Here is a 20,398-nt window from a genome sequence, read left to right as displayed (position 1 = left end):
CATATTTTATATATGTGTGTCACATAATCCTCTCTCTCTGTCCCTGCCTCAGGGTTTTCCACAGACCTCATGCTGCAGTCGGTGTCTCAGTCGACTCTCGGTGGTCTTCTGCTCTCTGGGGTCCAGAGTCAAGCACACGTTCACACACCATCCCCTCCACCTGGACTCGCACCAATACACAAACCAACCAGCGCAGAACATCTCAACGGACATGTGAGAAACTTCATCAAAGATACTAAACTGTATACATAGGCAACATTTTTCAGCATTATAGATTCAAATATGCTGCCTTTTAAGACATGTCTTTTTGGCCAAAATCAAGGAAGCATCGTATGTGTCCCAAAATGAGTGCATCTTTTTTTATTTTAAACTAATTATTCTTCCCGTGTGTGTTTCTGCTGGATGTTGCAGCTCGCCAGTTCTATGTACAGTCGAATCTCCTCTGTATCGCTGAACTCCGCCCACTGTGACACATCCCAGGAAGTCATTGGACACTCCCAATCAGAATCCATTTCCAATAAATCTGCAGATGAAGGTATAAAACAAACTTTTTATACATGATTTGGACAAAAGTTTTGGCACACCTGACATTGTGCCAACAGATACTTTAATGACTTCATATTCGAAATTTATAGATATTAATAATGGAGTAGGTCTTCCCCCATAATAGGGCCCTATGAAAACAATTAAATTTTTCCCACTTTTTCAGTTTTAATATTTCTTTTATTCTGTGTTTTCGATTAATTTTCTGGATTCCATTTGAATGGAAATGTATTTTTTTTAATAATCAAATGCATATCTAAATAATTTATTTTATATAAAAATGTTAAATAATAATTCATTTTTTCTTTGTTTTCAGAAATATTGTGTTGTGCATTTACATTTTGTGGTAAAACATTTTTCTGGTAAATATTCCTCTAAAATAATATTTTAATAATATGTTTTTTAGTAGTAGTACTATCATTACTTTAAGTAATATATTTATGTCACAGTTTGTTAAACCAAGCTTTTATTTTGACGGGGTGTAATGAAGACCTTTACGTTTCCCGGTTCATATAACATAATGATAGTTTTTCTCAAAAATAAATGGTAAAAATGCTCATGAAGTGACACTCTCAGAGCAGTTATTGAGAACCACATATTTGCGGCATTCATTCACACAGATTTGTATTTAAATAGTATCCCATGACTTAATATTGACCAACACTAGTCCATATCACATTTTGATTTAAGTATACTAACCTACTTTTGATTTATTTGTCTAAAATTTAGCAAAATCCATGACATTCCACATTATACAGTAAAATTCTGATTTTATAACTGGATTCCTTGATTCCGTCTGTGTTTTCCACATATCATAAACCATAGGGCCTTAATATAACAGCTTCCACTTTTCTGGGAATGCTTTTAACAAGTTTTAAGAGTGAAATTTTTGCCTATTCATCCAGTAGAGCATTTGTGAGGTCAGACACAAGATGTTCTGGCTCGCAATCTCCATTCCAAGTGTTTGAAGGGGTTGAGGTCAGGGCTCTGTGCGGCCCAGTCAAGTTGTTCCAGTAGTTTAGGGCACAGTTATGCACATGGACTTCCCCAAACTGTTCCCACAAAGTTGGAAGTATAGCATTGGCCAAACTGTTTTTTCAATTTTCTGAAGCATTAACATTCCCCCTCAAAAGTAGGGGCCTAGCCCAACCCCTGAGAAACAGCACCATACCATTATCCCTCCTCTATCAAACTTTATAGTTTGCCCAGTACAGTTGGCATGTAACGACATTTTCTGCAACCCTAATTCACTGTGCACAGTATTAATGCATTATACTGTTATTCTACTTTATATCTGTATCAGGCTCAGATACATTTGTTGAAGTGGGCATGCCCAGAAGCCCGTCTCACTCAGCCAATGGAAGTGAGCTGAAGCAGATGCTGGCCTCTTGCACCATGTCATCAGGAAAACGACAAACGGTGGAACTTCTGCAGAGAACCAAGAACTCACTTCTTCAGTATGTTTAATCATAAAATGACCTTACATCATCATGGCAATTCAGTTATGTTTTTTTTAAATTCAAGTTTACACTGCGGCTGTAAAGTGCTCTTTTAAAATTTCCTCTGTGTGTGTGTGTGTGCAGTGTTGAGTGTGTGTTGGCCGATTCTGATAGTGAGAATCCAATGACTGACAAAAGAGCACCAGGAAGCGAGAGAGCTGCAGAAAGACGACTTGCACCACATTTGCAGGTTTATATACACATACACTCACATTTCACTCACATACAAAAGTACACAAACTAAAACATATACACACTGTCATTGTTTTTTAGGCGTTTGACTATGAGAAAAAGAAGCTACTGGCCACTAAAGGTGAGCGTAGACTTGATCTCTTAATTTAGCATCCTAATGTGAAAATAGTCATAAAATAACATTTAATTATAAGATCACAAGATAGGTTGTGGTTAAAAAGCTGTGTTGTTTTGTATAGCCATGCTGAAGAAGCCAGTTGTGACGGAGATTCGGACCCCCACAAATACCTGGAGTGGGTTGGGTTTCTCTAAATCAATGCCAGCAGAGAGCATAAAAGAGCTGCGCAGGGCACACCATGTGCCGTATAAACCCAGCATAAGCACTACTTATGAGGTACAAACTCACCAGTGCAGCATACATCTAGTTCAGTATATATGAAGCTGTTCTCTTCAAAACATTTTTGAAAAAGCAGGGTTTCAAAGTTGCTTTTTGTGTATATGGTTTCAGGACTCTCATCTCTCTGTCTCACACACTGGGAGTCAGGAGGGTTTGGGCAATGACACCAAATCCGGTAATTGGGGGGATTTGAATGGGAACGTTAACATCAATGGAAACGGACTGCCAGGAAATTCTGAATTTTCCCCTGCTGTCAGCAGCCCAAAGAGAATCAAGAACAAATCTTGTAAGACTAAAGATTTTGCACTTTGAAACACAGAGCAAGACATTTACTGCCTACTTAATAGTTGTGTCTTAAACTTTATCTGTGTGTTTGTGTCAGTAGGTGAGCAGTATCTCAGCAGCAGTAATTATATGGACAGTATCTCTATGTCTGGCAGCAATGGCTGCTCTCTCAGTTCATCTCTCAAAGGAACAGATCTCCCTGAGCTGTTCAGCAAACTCGGTCTCGGCAAATACACAGACATCTTCCAGCAGCAGGAGGTCATTCATTAATTCATTGTTTGCATTGCATAAACATTTTGAATCTAGAAATAAGGAAATAAAGTAAGATGCTTTGCTAGTTCATCTTGCAAGCACTGTAAAAATGTGGATTAGTGTGTTTATTTGCGCTTTTTGTAGTGATGTAACGTAATGTCCGTGTTATGGTTTAATAGATTGATCTGCAAACATTTGTCACACTAACGGATCCAGACCTAAAGGAACTGGGAATCACAACATTTGGTGCTCGCCGGAAAATGTTACTGGCGATCTCAGGTCAGTGGGCTTTGTGTTTATATCTAAGTGACAGATCAACAGAAAAAAAAAGATAAACCAAAATAAAGGATGCAGAAAGAATAGGATGTAAAGTCACTGTTTTCTAAAGTAAGCAATTTCTTTCCAGATGACCTTTCATAGATTCACAGTCTATATAAAATTGGAATACTATATAGCAGTGGTTTTCAACCTGTGAGCGATGGTATTGCAGGCTATCAATTTTTACCTATCTTAGATATTGTTTGTGCCAAGCTGTGCCAGCCCAAGTTATTTTCTGTTCATTGCCAGTTCATTTAATAAAGATAGTTAACAATCTAGCTTCTGATTACTTACTTATTAACCCAACAATAGCGGGGTCAGTACATTTTTTTGCAGTGGGCTGCGCAAACATATGTGTTTGGTTGTGTGTGCCGCGATTTGAAAAAGGTTGGGAACCACTGCTATATAGTATCTAGTGAGCAGCCTACCTAGACATCATTTTAAGCTACTGTCATCATTTATTTGTGTGTGATGTGTGGTGGTGACTGCTTACAGAGTATCTACCTATGCAAAGTGTTTCAAATAGATAACTTATAAAGTTAAATTTAGTTAGGATGCTGCCTTAGAATACAGCTGGGGAGAGTGTCCGCTCATTATGTTTAGGAACAAAGCTCATGTGTTTACTGATGATATTTGAATGTCTCCTCAGAGCTGAATAAGAGCAGGAGGAAGCTCTTTGACACACCCAACATTCGCTCCTCCTTCCTAGAAGGCGGGGCCAGCGGTCGTCTGTCACGTCAGTTCCACTCGGACATGGCGAGCGTCAGTGGTCGCTGGTGATCTCTTACCTGTGGGAATGTGGACCACAAACCACTTCGTACTGGACTGGACTGATTGATACAGAAAGGCATAAAGCGATACAGATTCTCTCACATCTAAAAAAAAAAAAAAAAATGTGGGGACATGTTATTAAGTTTGCTTTTTATGCCTAAATATATGGAAGGAAATGTACTCTTGTTAAGGCAATGTGCCATTAATTTGTCTTGCATTTACCCTGGGTGAACAGGCAAAGCACAGAGTTAAAAACTAACCGTACTGTTAGCTTCAGTATTGGTGTCTAGCACTTTAATCTGTAAACTCTGCTGTTTTTGCCAGTAGGTTGTATGCAGTGTCTGTCTTTTGTAACATCGGACTGTCTAGTGTCAAAGCCAAACACGTGCACTTATTTAGCAGGTATTTCCAGATCACACGCGAAGGTCATCTGCTTGGTAAGCACAATCAGCTGATGCTCATGTTGTTTACCAGACTTATATTCATGTTCAGTTTAATTACTCATTGGTCATCGTGGTATTGTCGTATTTTAAATCTATTTTATTTTATAGTTTCATTATGTTCTTATATTTTATGTTAATCTTTTAAAAGGCATTATCAGTTTACTTTTTTTGTATTGTTTTGGTTCTTTTTTGACATCATTTGTTTTTATTGTTTAATCTGTGATATGATTTGACAGAACGTGTAATAGTCATCTCAACTACATGTCAGCCATTATTTGGTGTAAATGAAGTCTTTTCTGAAGGATTAGGTTTGGAAATATTATCCATAGAATTCCACTGATTTGTTTAGCAAAATCTGTTTAATCAGTATTTACATTTCACGTGTAGCACAGACATCAGATTTAAGCTGCATTAGGTACGTTTCAAGTCTAAGTGGGGTGTTTGTTGAAAGTTTGATGTTGGCATGTACAGTATAATGGGATATATTTCCTTTTGTATGTGCAAGCGTTATGTATCTGGCAGGTGTTTTTCAGGTTTGTGTGTATAAGTATGTATGTGTGTTTGTACTTATCCTTTGCTCATAGCTCAAAGCCATAAATTAAACTCAAGGGCTACTGTTGATAAATGTCTGATTTTTCAAAATACTTGTTTTTGACCAGCAATTACTTTTTTTTTATCATTCTATTAAGTTTTTTGTTGTTGTTCTTTTTCAACCTGACAGTTTATATCAATAGAAGCATTCACAGTAAATGAGTGTTACCTGGTCTTTCATTCGTTTACATTTATGTTAGATTTGTAGTATATTCACGGTACAGCCTACTAAGAAGAATGTATAACACATTGAAAGAGCTTTTTGAAACCATCTATTGGTAAATACATAAGAAACCATGCTAATCTCCTTTTTAGTTTGTTAGTTGTTGTTGTTTTTTTATGGAAGGAAAATAATGACAGTTTCAGAAATATTGCACAGAATGTTGTGGTACTCTTGTATTATTGCTCCGTGATATTATTAAATGCGTAATTGTAGGTCCAAAGTGAAAATCTCGTAAGATTCACGTGCAAAATATGGACTTTTCAGAGATTCATAGTACGGAGATAAAATTCCTCACCGCTGTGGAACCAGTGTATATGGTTACTGAGCTGTGTTTGTGATCAAGATTCATATTGTTTTCCTTGCATCTTTCAAATCATGTGTGTTCATTCTGTTATCTCCACACTTCAGCTGTTTGAAAATGTTCTTTTTTTCTGAGGGAACAACTGTGTTGTTCGGTCATTCTAATTGTGCTTCCTCCTGGAGTGGAGCATTATGGGAGAATGTTTTTGTTTTGGATGTGACGCTGGCATTTGTATCACATTTAAATCTTTGACAAAGGGAACAATGTTCATGTTTTTGCCTTGTAAGAATGTTCTGTAAATCCAAATCAGTGTGTCTTAAAATGGACAGAAGCCATTTGCTGCCTGTGACTTTGAGTGTTGCCAGAGTATTCCTCGCTGAAAGTAACAAAAAAGGGATTTAAAGTAAAAGTGAAAAATCTAAAATATTTGAAATGTTTGTCACTGATTTGTGGTTTTGTTCTAGAAAATAAAAATGTTTGCAAGCCAAATCAAATTTGTCTTATATTATGTATTACTGTATAAATCCATAGTAGTTCAACATAAGCTGTAATTTCTTTAGGTACACAATCAAATTAAAGAGAGGGAGTAAATGTGTGGTTGTTGTCTGATGAATGTAGATAAAATGAGACTGACCATAAGAGCACATTTAGGGTTGATGATAATAGCAATCTACAGTGGCACTGTGAAACCAAATATTCACTATCCGATTCATCTCAAAGGACCCAGATAAGCACTTCTCTTTTGAAAGTAATAGCAAATACATGGGTGATTATTATGTGTGATATTATGGTGTGTTTTGCATATCAATGTACATCTGCTTCTAAATAAGGAAACTGCAGGAACTGAGCGTGTGTGTGTGAGAGAGAGAGAGACCAGGGAGGGTGAAGCTGTCAGCATGATGATAAAGAGTGCAATGCTTTCGAACTAGCTAATCTAGTACCATGAGACATAAATGACCCTTACCTAGTGAAACTGATGGATCTGATGAATGCATGTATTGTGTTGGTTAGTTTGTACATGGAGCCTTTTAATGTTAAAACTGAAAAATTCTGGTAGCAAACGTGACTGCCTTTTAGCAGTCATATTAAATGGCTGTAATATCTGTTATGTGTTTGTGGTACTTTCTATTTGGATTTGTACACCGTAGGGGTTGCCATTTGCTTTATTTCTAGCTAGATTATTGAATTGTACATTGATAAGAAATGAAAATTTGGTAAAAACCTTGTGGGAATTTTTATTATTATTATTATGAATCTTAGCTTTTAATCTAAATCTTATTTAATGCAGAAGACCAAATGTGACTTTAATTTCTACCCCGCAGGACTACCTCTGGGAAACATGCATATCTGTTAATTAACACTTAATAATTATGTGGGCCCCCCCTCCTCCTCCAACACTTTCCAATAAGTGGTCTAAGTAATCCATCAGTTTGTACAGATTTAGCAAAACTGTGAAGCAGCCTAATAATAAGTAAAAGTAGTGCCAGGTTTTTGAACAAATCTTCTAAGTGTAAGACTTATTCTCGTGCACTTAAACGCAGCGAGTTATATTTTCTATGTAAAAACGACTGATGATAATGATAATACACAATATAGAGAAGCATTTTAAGAAGATTTCGGTCGTGATTCTTAAATTTGGCCTACAGTTATGATGATTACGTTATGACAGTTATGATATATCGATTTACTCATTTACACGCCACGCACTTACGCAAACGACTAATGACAGTACAAAATTTTGAAATAATTGTAATCAAATATAGGCCTGATAGAAGTTGTATCAGTCGTGAATGACACTCACAGTGTTTGTTTTTTAGTGGAATCATTTACTCGTCATAAGACGTAAAGGTCCACTGACTGAACAAACCATTGAAAGAATCTGAACGAATCTTTTTGGTGCACGAGTTCAAAAGATTCGAATCACTGGGATGAATCAATATCCCCACCCTGTTCATGCAGGGGCCGATTCGGTACCAAATAAGGACATGAGCTCGACCGCTTGACGTGACGTCAGTGAGGTGGCTGGTGGAATAAAGGAGTCTTTTGCTCAGGAGCGGGAGCAGAGGTACGGGGAGAATTAACTGTAGTGTAGACCGTAATCTCGTTACATAACCTTTTCGTCCGTTCATACACGTTAATCCGTTTCTCCTCAGAGCGAAAACACTTGTGGCGTTTGTCACAGCGAGGGACCTCAGATACATTTCAGTTTTTTTCAAAATGAGGACAAACATTCATTTTATTGAGCCACTAGAATAAATTAATCTTCCTCATAGTGTATATGCTTCTGTCCTTAAGTATGTCCAGCAGTGTGGTGATGACGATCCGTTGACGCGGTTTCCAACAGAACGCCAGGGAAGAGAGAGAGAGAGAGGGAGAGAGAGAGAGAGAGAGAGAGAGGAATCAAGGCGACATAGCACAAGACTCACCTTGTTTGGGTTTCAAAGCCGAAGCAGAATAATATTTTCAAAGATATCCAAGCGCCTCTGCAGACATGGAGGGGGCGAGTTTGGCACACGGGGTCGCGAGCCCGTTAAGCCCGCGCGAGGGCATGATCAAGAACGTGAGCCTGGAGTCGCTCCAGCTGTGCGAGAGAGACGGTAAGTAACCTCTGCAACACAGTGAGTGACTATAAACTTGACAGTTTTTATCCACGCATGTTCTCCCCCGTTAGCAAACCTTTTTAAACGACCATGGTTTTTTTTTTTTTTTTTTTTTTTTGCAATGAGGGAATATTCAGTGCTGCAGAAAAATTCGCCTGTCACATCCATGAAAAAAGGAATATGAGACATGGCAGGCTGCCTTTGTGTATGCTGGCTGTGGTTTCTGATGAAATCTCTGCTGTCTGTGCGAGGCTTTCGTTTCAGCACCATGGACACTACCCTCTTGCAGTCGGCCACCTTTTTTCTTGTAGTCTCGTTTAATTGTCATGCGGTCAGTTAAAAAACTGAAACCAACGAATTGGTATTGTAAACCAGTAGAGAAAATAATGTAAATATCAAAATAAAATAATCATAATAATTCCAAGAGCCCTGAAGCAGTAAAGGATGCTGATGTGGCAGGGGGTGAGGCTTTTCGACAGTGAGAGAGCTTCTATATATAATTGTTCATATTTATATTTTAGGCTATATACATGTCTTATGCAAAGTATGTTAATATATCTAAATAATTCTAAACTACATAACTCATAATATAAAAAAATAACTCAGGCTATAGCACTCATATGTTGCAATGTTACATATGTCACTTTCTGTTTTTCCAGTATTTTATATGCATCTTATGTAATTGTGTAATTATACATATGTTTTGTATAGATAAATATATTTAATACAATACATAAACACAATTTTTGAATCAGTACAGATGACTTAATGTTTTCTAAATGTATATAGATGTTTACAAAGAGCATCAGACATTTTTAACAACTTCATGTTGACAGAAGGTGAAGTCAGGTGCTTGCGCGCACACACACACACACACACACACACACACACACACACACTGAGCAGGACACACATTGGGAGGAATCTGCTGTGGCTTTTAAAGGTATACAGGCTTGATATAGAGGCTTGCTTGAGGATACAGTGTTTACCTTTCACCTGTTTCCATCTCCTTTGGTTTGAGTGGAATTGCAGGAATATAAATGCAAATCCATTTTAACTGACAGAGTCACCTTTGTCTTTTTAATAGGCGTTACAACCATCAGTGTTTCAATAGTGAGTGTATGTTTGAAAATGTCAAAATGTGTCATCCTCTTTAAGAATGACTGAAGCAAAAAACTGCACATACGCAATTTGGCAGGCTTCAGAAGGCTAGCACAATGACTCACCAGTTTTTTGAGAGGGAGTTTTTTTATCTTCCCTACATGAATGTATTTGAATCAGTCTGAATAGATTGCTGTGCTGGCAGCAGAGTGCCTCTTATCTCTTTGAATTACCACATTTACACATCAGTGCTCATTTCATTTTGTCTAATTGCAATGAACTTACAGAGTGCATAAGGCACTGTTTTTAAGGTACTAATTGAATTCTCTAATTAGTTAGCATGAGTGTGCTTCTCAGACATGAAGGAAATAATTTCCTTTAAACTTGAACCAGACTTCTCATCTGTTCAGCTGTCCTAACCAGACACAGCTCTATCTGCTTTTAAACACCCTTATTTAGGACCTTTGCAACATGATGTTTTGGATATTTTTAGCTAAAAACTGATCTCAGTTAAAGTGCATTCAGATGATGATTGAAACTGTTAGCGCTGGCTAATGCTAACTCATCAGATGAATGAGGGTGTAAATATCTACAGTAAATCAGATTAGCAAGAAAGCTGAATCTGTTCCATGCAGGACTTTGAACAACCTTGGGGATTCCTGTCTGCAGCCTATGACACATGAACAAATATATTTAGATAAATGTTGCAAAAATAACATAAGCCGTTTAAGATGTTGGAGTGAGCCTTTCTAGTAAGGACCTGGATTTGTAATGAAGCGGTTGTAGATTCGATCCCAGTTCAAGGCAACCAGTGAACTGTAAACTTTCAGTGCCCTTGAGCAAGGGATATGAGTATACAGATGCAATATGAAGGCTAGACTATGATGTATGCGATGAATAAAATATAAGAGAATGTCCACATGTTAAATTCTCTGAACAATATACAAATGTTTAAAAACAAAAACATCACATTCCCAGCTAAGGAAAGACACTAGTTTTTAATTGATATTGAATTACAGACAGCGCATGCTTAATTAATAGTTAGACTGCTTGTATAAAATCATCCCTAATTAAATCCAAATATTTCATTCTTTATGATTAAGTGCTGTAATGATTATATGTTACTTGAGGCTTGACTTTAGTTAATTTTCCCTCCCCCTAGAGAAGCGTTGGGCTCTTAAACTAGAAAACAGCAGCCTGCTGTACCATTTTATTATGTGCACAGTGCTTGTTGTGAGCTCTGCGGCTCATCTCAGCAAAACTTAATTGCAAAGTAAATGTGTTGTCTTATTGCAGGCAGAGAGAACCAGATTATGCTCAGAGCAAATTTTCCCACACACATTTGGAGCTCAGATGCAAAGAGAATCCTGTAGAAATATGATTTGATTAGATTTTTTATTCTTATCATGTAAATAGAATTGCATATACAGACTATATCACGCTTTTGTGGTAATTGAAGCTGAAAGCTGTTAAAAATTTAAATTTACTGCCATGCACAGCTTGTTGTTCTGTAAATGACAAACATGTGTATTAATATGCAGTTCTGTGTGCAATTTGGAGTGGATCCAGAGATCATTAAACAAACTCCAATCCCTGCTAAACTAGCATTCTGCCACAATTCAGAGACCTTTGCAGTTTGAACCTGCAGTTTCGCTGTGTTTTTGAGCTCATATAGGAGAAAAGCATTGTTTTCATGCACAGGTACCAATACTATTTTGTAGTCACATGTTGCAGTGCTGTTTGCCCACATAAAGACCTCACTGTAGTTTTGGATTTGTGAGTGTGTAGTTTGATTTGCAGATTGTAGACTCTGTACAGTCTGGACATTTCTGTTTTTCTGTTATGTAATACTGCAGTTTTCTGGGAAAGCTGCTCACACAAGATGCTCCCCTGATGGATATTCTTGGTTGTTTAGGTGTTTGTGAAGGAGATATTTGGACTAGAGTTTAGTGATAGATTTATTTTGTATTGTCTGATGTTTCAGTAGGTTCTTCTGTCTGCGTGGCTTTAAAAAGACTGTGGTCTCGCAGGAGGCTTTTAACCATTATTAGAGTCGATACAGAATCAGACGCTCCATGCTTTTCATTCTTTGTCTTTTACTCTCCCATGATTCAGCAGGTTGTTCTCTGTCCGTGCTCTTCCTTCATGTATTGGGTCTCAGATTGTCACAGAATTTCTCACCAGTTGTTTCGGTAACAATCCAAGTAATCCATACATACAAAGAAAACAAAACAAATAAGTTCAGAAATTAAGTTCTGTGTAATAAAGCAGAATCACACAGGGGAAAAGTATTGAACACATGAAGAAAGGTAGGTGCAAAAAGGCATGGAAAGCCAAGACACCAGCAAAAATCTATCAGTAATTAGAAAGAAATCCTACCCCTAGTCAATGGAAATTAATATTAGTTGGTTCAGTCACAAATGGTGGCCTATAAAAGGTGTCTCATGACCAACATGTTACACAAGAAACAAAGCAAATAGCCTCTTAAAGACCTTCACAACCTTATTGTTGCAAAACATAGTGATGGCATTAGTTACAGAAGGTTTTTTTATACTTCTGAATATTCCAGTGAGCACTGTTTGGGCCAAATTCCTGACATGGAAAGAATATAATTTCAAGCCGTGGCCTGTATGCACGCTCATCACACAAGACTCTAATGCTGAAGAAAAAGCATGTAGAAGCTAATTTGAAGTTTGCTACACAACATTTAGACAAGCCTGTGAAATACTGGGAGAATATAGTCTGGTCAGATGAGACAAATGCCATAAACACACACCATGCTTGGAGATCAAATGGCACATCAGCCCAACACATCATGGTGTGGCACTGGCAAAATAAATATAATTGAAAGAAGGATGAATGGGAAAATGTACAGAGTCATTCTTGATAAAAAATCTGCTGCCATCTACCACGATGATGAAGATGAAATGAGGGTGGAAGTTCCAGCGAGACAATGATCTCAAACACTCAGCCAAGGAAACTCTCACTTGGTTTCAGAGAAAGAAAGTAAAGCTGCTAGAATGGCCCATCCAGTCACCTGACTTGAATCCAATAGAAAATCTATGGAAAGAATTAAAGATTAGAGTTCAGAGAAGAGGCCCATGGAACCTTCAAGATTTGAAGACTGTGTGAAAGAAAAGAATAGGCCAAAATCACATCTGAGCAATGCATACAACTAGTTTCTCCAAACAGGAGATGTCTTGAAGCTGTCATTACCAACAAACTCTTTTGTACGAGATATTAAATACATTTCTTTAAGCATCTTGTTCCCTGGGTCATTCCATTTTATTAGACAGAACTTAATTTCTGAACTTATTTGTATTGTTTTCTTTCTATGTATGGATTACTTGGATTGTAACCGACATCTGCTGAAAATGTCAACAGCACCTTTAGAAATATATTTACTGAAAAAATGGTGATGTGTTCAATACTTATTTTACCCGCTGTATACCCTTCAGTTCAAAAGTTTGTGGTTGGTTCAATATTTATCTTAAGGCTGCATTTATTTGATTAACTGTTTCTCAAACCTTTCAACAGTAATGCACAAAAAATAAAAGGGTTTATCTGTCAGCTTTTCTGAAAAAAAAAAGGTTTTCTATTTGAATCATATACAGAACAGCTAGAGACTATGAGAATAATTTCTCGTCCTGCAGCTCTGACTTTTGTTTACAATCTTAAAACTTGAGTGCTGATAGAGCTTCTGCACATCTTCCTCTTTAAATTATGCTACATTGATTAATGGCCTTGATTTGTTTCCATGGAAACTGCCGTCTTTGTTAGAGCGTGTGGAAAACCTGTGGGTGCGTTTTGAAGCTGGCACTTTTGTAGAGAGATGCGTGCCGCTGGTTTAGTACTTCTTTTTAGGTACAAATAAAGTAAACTAATTTATACAGACTGGCTTTATGATTTTGTTGCGAGTTTTTCAGAGCGTGAAGGAAAGCAGATTCTGTAGTGAGAATATGTCAGAAAAAAAAGCAGAAGTTGGTAAACAGACATCTGTTGTTTGTGTTGTTGGGGAGGCTGTTGGCAGAGGCGGGGTTCGGAGGGCTTCTTCAGCCAGACCCAGTGTTGTGGGAGGACTAGTGTAGTACAGGAATACATCTATAACTCAACTCAACCTTGTGAGTACTATTATTGTTCAATGAGACATTTTGCTGTTTTGTTTGTGCATTTACCTTCTTATGCATTTGTCTTCTTCCATTTTATTTATATTTCATAAGTGCAACTTTATTTCTTGTCACTTTAATTTCTATAGTAATGACTTCATATCTCACAAATATCACTTTTTACAACACAACGTGACTTTTATTTACAAATTATGACTATTTCTCACAATATTGACTTTATTTCTTATTTAGAAATTTATTTTTTGTAATTAGAACTATTTCCCACAAGTGTGACACAATGTGACTTTCTCACAATGTGGACTTTTTCTTTTAACTTTTTTATTTTTGTTTATTTTTGTTTTATCTCACAATTACATTTTGTATTTTTTATCTGTTTTCTATTTCGATATAGACATTTTTCAAATATTATTTATTTCTGTGATGGCACAGCTGGCTTTTCTCTTTTACTCCAGTCTTCAGTTTTGCATAATCCTTCAGAAATCATTTTATTATGCTGATTTGATGCTCAAGATTCATTTCTTATTATTATCAAAGCTTAAAACATTTGCTTAATATTTTCTGGAAACTATGATAAACTGAAATAGAATTAGTTTTTGTTACACAGTAAATGTCATTACTGTCGTTTTTTATCAGTTTAATGTCCAAACTGTTGAATGTTAGTATAACCTCAGTGTTCAGTAATACAAAATATTCAGATATTTATCTTCTAATAAACATGGATTTCTTTTTTTTGTGTGCAGATTTTTCAGTAATACTCTTAAATCCATATTAAATCCCAGTAATTTCTTTCCAGAGGAATATATCAGCAGTAGTAATTCAAGAATTCAGTTTAGGAGAGAAAGAGCTCAGTGTTTAGTGAACAGTGAGCTGAGGGTGATTATTGTACAGTAAAGCTTTATCATGAACCTATTCATGGTTATAACAGGCGGTTCAATGTTCTCTGTGTTTTGTGTGTGCGCCATTCAGGAATCCCACATTCCTGTTGTTCATTTCTAGACACTAAAATAACACAGTCTCACACTGTAGCCAACAAAGCACATTTTTAACTCAGTGTAGTGTTTATAGAGAAAAACTTAATATTTCAAACAAAACTGGATTTTGGACAATATTCATTCTTTCTTTCTTTATTTATTTAAGGTAAGGCTGAGGATCCTGGAGTGGTAGGAATGGAGTTACCCATTGCTCGCAACATTAAGATCAGTAACATCACCTGCGACTCCTTTAAGATCTGCTGGGATATGGACCCTCACACCACAGAGAAGATCACACATTACTTCATTGACCTTAACAAGAAGGCGAACAAGAACTCCAACAAATTCAAACACAAGGTACTCAACGATTCAGTTCAAATTATTTCTTGAGTATTGCCTGAGGTTTCAAAGTTTGTAATAATTTATAATATAAATGATTGTTTTTTTTTTGCCTATTTATAAGAGAGCGTTTTAGCGAAATTTCGTCCTGTTGACCGTCGTCATAAAAAAGATTCAGTTGATTAAATGTCATTAATTAGTAAATGAATTCCTTGATGACTCTCTGTCTTTAGGATGTGCCTACGAAGCTTGTTGCCAAGGCAGTCCCGTTGCCCATGACAGTGCGAGGCCATTGGTTCCTGAGTCCACGGACAGAATACACAGTTGCTGTGCAAATAGCATCCAAACAGACGGATGGAGACTACGCCGTATCAGAATGGAGTGACATTGTTGAATTTTGTACAGCAGGTAAATAACCCAAACACACACATACAGATAAAAAATAATGTTATACAGGATTTTACAGCACATTTGATACACACATGTAATTAAAAGTACTTTAAATTGCCATTAAAAGAGAGAAAAAAATACAAATTAAAAAAAGTTATAAAAATAATATGTAAAACTGATTAGGCATATAAGGAAGAATATTGAGGTAAAATGCTTTAAATACATAATTATCAATAGGAGAATAATGACATGTATCTTTTAAATGTTGTGCTGCTGATCAGCTTTTTATGTAGATAACAAGACTGATGACAAATAAAAAAATCCTTCAATCTTCTAGATTATTCCTCGGTGCATTTGACGCAGCTATTGCAGAAGGCTGAAGTCATCGCTGGCAGGATGCTCAAGTTCTCTGTCTTTTACCGGAATCAGCACGAGGAATACTTCCAACACTGCAGGTGATTCACAAAAACAAGCAACAAAAAAAGACCTCTTTAAAAATGCTTAGTATATGAAATAGGGAGGAAAAAGAGAAAGTAATGTGGTTGAAGAAAATAAAGACCTTTACTGCTGAGATTCAGATCGGTAGAAAGTAAACAGCTCCCTCTTGTGGAATCATTTACTTATTAATCACCTGGGTTTACTGTCTTCTTTTTGTGAACTGCGTTGTTAACATTTTCTCTTACACTAAAGTTTTATTTTGTGTGTGTGTGTTGGGGGGGGTATGTTAACGCAATTTCATGCATTCTGAGTTGATTACACTGTTAAAGAGTTTGATTCTCATGCTAAACATGGCCAAAGTTTCAAAAAACTATTTGGATGTATGATGGAGTATTTCTGTGCCAAATGCACTCCTTCCATGTTCGTAAAAGGTTCAGAAAGTTTCTATTCAATCATGGCCCTTCGTGACGTCATGAAAAAATCCATACTTTTATCAGCAGAGTTGCTTTAAATTTATTACAGGTGAACGTAAAGACATTTATAATGCTACAAAAGATTTCTATTTCAAGTAAATGCAAATGTAAATGTAAATGCTTTTCTTTTTATTTATCCTATCACGATTTCCACAAAAAAGAAGCACAGCATTGATAGTATTAAGAAATGTTTCTTAAGCACCAAATCAATAAAATATATAGAAAACATTTATTTTAAATTGTTATAATATTTAACAATAATACTGTTTTTCTGCATTTTTTTTTATACAGATGCTACCTTAGTGATTATAAAAGACTTCTTTGAAAAATGTTACAAAATCTAACTGACCAATTAAGGGATTTTAGAAATGTCTTTTTTTTTCTCACACAGAGATGTTCTTGGCGGTCGAATGATGCCCTCGGTAAAGGATAACAGCGGTAGTCACGGTTCACCTCTCAGCGGTAAACTGGAGGGGATCTTCTTCAGCTGCAACACTGAGTTTAACACAGGTCAGCCGCCACAGGATTCCCCATATGGCCGCTTCCGCTTCCAGATTCCCGCAGAGATTCTGTTCAACCCTGATACGCGCCTCTACTTCGGGGACTTCTACTGTATGTACACTGCCTATCATTATGTCATCCTCGTCCTGGCTCCCCGGGGCTCGCACGGAGACCTTTACTGCAGAGATCGCCTTCCGGAGCTGGATGTGACGAACAACCGCTTTCTGACACGTGTCTGCGGGGAGGATGGGCGGGTGGTGTTTCAGCATGCACAGGATGTGATTCTGGAGCTGATTTATACTGAGCTGGTGCCACTGGCACAGGGGACTGTCTCTCAGATCAGCGGCCACCAGTTGATGAGCTTATCAACTGTGAATGCTAAGAAAGACCCCAGCTGCAAGACCTGCAACATCAGCGTTGGGCGCTAACTTGGTTGAACATTCACACACAGAACCAATTGTGCATATGACAAGAAGACCTCCTGAACAACCTTTGAATGCTATGTTACAAAACAAGATACAGATGCACTCCAAGACAAAATGAGCCCAGAATCCTTTCAGATATGCCCACGTAGCACTCAAAACCCTTTGGGGTGGACCTCACAGACCCCCAACTAATGCTAAAAAATTATATCTTTGTTCAATGAACTAAGAAGTGTTATAAAAAGGGCAACAGAAAAAAAAAAGAATAAGAAAAAAAAAAATAAAGTTTTGAATTGAGAAAAGAATGAGAACAAAGAGTAAAGCTAAATTTCCAAAACTTTTAATCCCACTGTGAAATTTTCATGTGTTTTTGGTGCTTTTTCAGATTGTTATTCAGACCACAGCTCTATTTATCTCCAAACCATTTGTGACTTTTTTTTTTTTTTAACACACAGTGACTTTCAGACAGGTATGTCTTGCTCAGTTTCCGCTGAGGCTGTTAAGCTGCCCGTCTCTCTTATGTTGGACTTGTGCTGCATGAAGTCTGATCCTTTAAGCATCTACATGCCACCTCAGCCTTTAAACCTTCTATAAAGATTTTCTTCATTTACACAGATAGATCCTGTGGTCTGCGTGTCCACTGAGCCCCTATTCACCCATGCCATCCCCCTCTGAGGACTTCTTCTGCATGTATACTGCCTAGCATTACATTATCTTGATGGATGTTACAAAAAACAAATGCTTTAAGAGTTTTATGCCAACTGATCCTTTAAGCACCTACATGCCACCTCCGCCTTTTAAACCTTCTCCTTTATCCTCAATCTTTTCATTTTCTACTCTGATCGCAGTTCTCCTTTAACCTTTCTTACTCTTAAACATGGTTATTTTGATGTTCTTGTTTTGTTTTTAGAGACTGTGTGATGCAGTATTGATGGTGTATGATGATTCCTGATAGAACATCAAGCAGTAAGTAGAAATGATTTGTATACAACACATCCTAAACATATCCACTGGACATATCCACAGCTATGTCCAGGTTCTTGAGGAGTTTGCACTGTTCTATCAGAGACTGATGGTTTCGCTCTTGCACCCTCTGCTGGTGAAAATTCAAATTTCACAGATGCATGCCTAGAATTTTGTGCTGTTCTCTATCTGAACTTTGTTACTTAAGATCCAAAAATGGAAGCCAAACACAGCAGACATGGATGCACACTACTTATTTGTAAAAAAAAAAAAAAATTGAGAACTTTTAGATGCCAGTATCCTAAAATCTAAAGTCAACATGTAGCTCTTGCTCAAAAAAAGAAAAAAGAAAAAAAGGAAATATTTTTTCTTTTTTTGTTCACTATGATAAATTCCACACTGTATGTACTCATACTGTTCAAACGTCTGGAAGCATACCAATGCTCTGTTTTATTCGATTGACAATATTGCAGTATTATAATACAGTGATATTATGAAACATTATTACATTATTTTTATCTGAATATATTTTAAAGTGTAATTTATTCCTGTGATGACAAAGTTGAATTTTCAGCATTCATTACTTCAGTTTTCAGTCTCACATCATCCTTCAGAAATCAGAAGAAGCATTTATTATTATGGACAATGTTGAAAACAGTTGTTGAAACAGTGATGCCTTTTTTTAAAGGATTTTCAGATTTTTTTCCCCCAGCATTTATTTGAAATAGAAATCTATTTAAAATAATCCATTTCATTATTGTAATTTTTTAAGTATTAATTTATTTTTCGAAAAATCGAACTAACCCAAACTTTTGAACAGTAGTGGAAAAAATGTAAAGCCCAGTCAGTGTGTTTTGTGTTTTCTAGGAGTTCTGATTATATATGAGTGTGTGTGTGATTGTGTTTTTATGCATGTTTTGTCTGTATAAGTAAGTGTGAGAGCTGTTTAGATTCGAGTTTGGTGTGTCAGCTGGAAATATGACTGTTTGACTGATATAGCAGCACCTGTTCACTCAATTCTAAAATAGAGGAAGTCTGTCATACCCCTGTGCACTTCATTAGTGAAGAAGGGATGAAAAAGGAACAAAAAAATATTTACTCATTCTGTACACATTCATGACTTTTATTGCCTTACTCTAATACGCTGTAGAAAAATGTTAGTTCATATTTGGACTTATGCACAGGACAGTATCCCAAATCAAGTTCTCGCTGTGTGAATGTGCCTCAGAATGACAGACATGTTGAGTAAATATTGTTATTCTTGTTGCCATGTTTATGAATACCAAATGTGACATTAAAGACCATTCAAATTGAGACTACTGTGTGCGTTTAGTGAGTCAGTCTTTGGGAAGTCTTTCTATAAAAATTATAAAATGTGTATGCCTTTATATTTAGCATTTTAAAAACTGGTTTAAAAGCTAAACAAAATATACAGATATATACAATTAAATGCAAACAAGACATTAAATAAATACCCTAATCTCCATTATGGAACACTGTGTAAGTACATACACATATTCTTGTTAAACAAGCACAAAAAGATACAAAATGGACCACCATTTTTTAAATTCTTTAAAAATATCTATAAAGTTATTCATGCCTTTTTCGGTCCCTTCAAGTTTGTGCATAAAATATTCAGACCATAGAAATATGAAGCTGTTGACTATTACTGATACGAGTACTGATTTCTGTGGGTGCCTAGAAAAGTCATAGAAAAGAAAATAAGAAGAAGAAAATTTGAAAATCTTACAATGACAATATTTTACACTTATTTTCTACTGTTTTGCTCTTGCCTTGAAAAAATAAAATAAATAAATAATAATAATAATAAATATGGCAATATACTGCAAAATATAATGTTACTTATTACATAACACATTTCCATATGCTTATATGTTATACTGCAATATATCCATCGACCAAATATGATTATGAAACATTAATCATTTAGAAATGAAGAAAAAAAAATAGCATTACATGTGATGTTCATAAACTTTTATCCTTTATTGTGTACATATATTGCAGAAACGTGTTTCCACACACATACACAGACACACACACACACACACACACACACACACACACACACACACACACACAGACACACACACACACACACACACACAGACACACACACACACACACACACAGACACACACACACACACACACACACACACACACAGACACACACACACACACACACACACACACACACACATATACAGTACAGACCAAAAGTTTGGAAACATTACTATT

The 20,398-nt window shown here is 36.4% G+C and overlaps 2 protein-coding genes across 4 annotated transcripts in view; both read left to right on the top strand.

Moving 5' to 3' along the window:
• bicc1a (BicC family RNA binding protein 1a) overlaps window positions 1–6,298 on the top strand; it is a 32,882-nt gene extending 26,584 nt beyond the window's left edge. Inside the window, exons 12-21 of one of the 2 annotated variants that reach the window (XM_026285712.1) lie at window positions 53–213; window positions 412–535; window positions 1,847–2,000; window positions 2,127–2,232; window positions 2,316–2,355; window positions 2,474–2,628; window positions 2,743–2,917; window positions 3,017–3,174; window positions 3,348–3,447; window positions 4,136–6,298. In XM_026285712.1, coding sequence (XP_026141497.1) covers window positions 53–213; window positions 412–535; window positions 1,847–2,000; window positions 2,127–2,232; window positions 2,316–2,355; window positions 2,474–2,628; window positions 2,743–2,917; window positions 3,017–3,174; window positions 3,348–3,447; window positions 4,136–4,266 — 1,304 coding nt within the window. In that variant the 3' untranslated portion in view covers window positions 4,267–6,298. Of the gene's footprint in view, window positions 1–52; window positions 214–411; window positions 536–1,846; window positions 2,001–2,126; window positions 2,233–2,315; window positions 2,356–2,473; window positions 2,629–2,742; window positions 2,918–3,013; window positions 3,175–3,347; window positions 3,448–4,135 lie in introns of both variants that reach the window. The other variant, XM_026285711.1, reaches the window with a different exon arrangement.
• A 1,489-nt stretch (window positions 6,299–7,787) lies between these two features.
• Window positions 7,788–19,456, top strand: phyhipla (phytanoyl-CoA 2-hydroxylase interacting protein-like a). 2 transcript variants are annotated; one of them, XM_026285709.1, is made up of 5 exons: window positions 7,788–8,412; window positions 14,781–14,971; window positions 15,187–15,361; window positions 15,681–15,798; window positions 16,646–19,456. In XM_026285709.1, exons 1-5 carry the CDS (start codon window positions 8,307–8,309, stop codon window positions 17,181–17,183), a joined length of 1,128 nt encoding a protein of 375 aa, XP_026141494.1. In that variant the 5' UTR covers window positions 7,788–8,306; the 3' UTR covers window positions 17,184–19,456. The 2 variants fall into 2 exon arrangements, with proteins under 2 accessions (XP_026141494.1, XP_026141495.1); XM_026285710.1 differs by lacking the exon at window positions 7,788–8,412 and adding an exon at window positions 13,465–13,637.
• The last annotated feature ends 942 nt before the right edge of the window (window positions 19,457–20,398 follow it).

Source organism: Carassius auratus, chromosome 17, assembly GCF_003368295.1.
Source record: "Carassius auratus strain Wakin chromosome 17, ASM336829v1, whole genome shotgun sequence".
Lineage (NCBI taxonomy): Eukaryota > Metazoa > Chordata > Actinopteri > Cypriniformes > Cyprinidae > Carassius > Carassius auratus.
The sequence above is the reverse complement of the archived record's forward strand: the minus strand, read 5'-3'. Positions and strand labels throughout refer to the sequence as shown.

Excerpts from the sequence above, each read along its gene's own strand:
- phyhipla (XM_026285709.1), top strand. The coding sequence starts at position 8,307 with ATGGAGGGGGCGAGTTTGGCACACGGGGTCGCGAGCCCGTTAAGCCCG. Across the intron at positions 8,413-14,780 it reads CCAGCTGTGCGAGAGAGACG|GTAAGGCTGAGGATCCTGGA; the intron begins GTAAGTAACCTC and ends TATTTATTTAAG. Across the intron at positions 15,362-15,680 it reads TGTTGAATTTTGTACAGCAG|ATTATTCCTCGGTGCATTTG; the intron begins GTAAATAACCCA and ends TCAATCTTCTAG.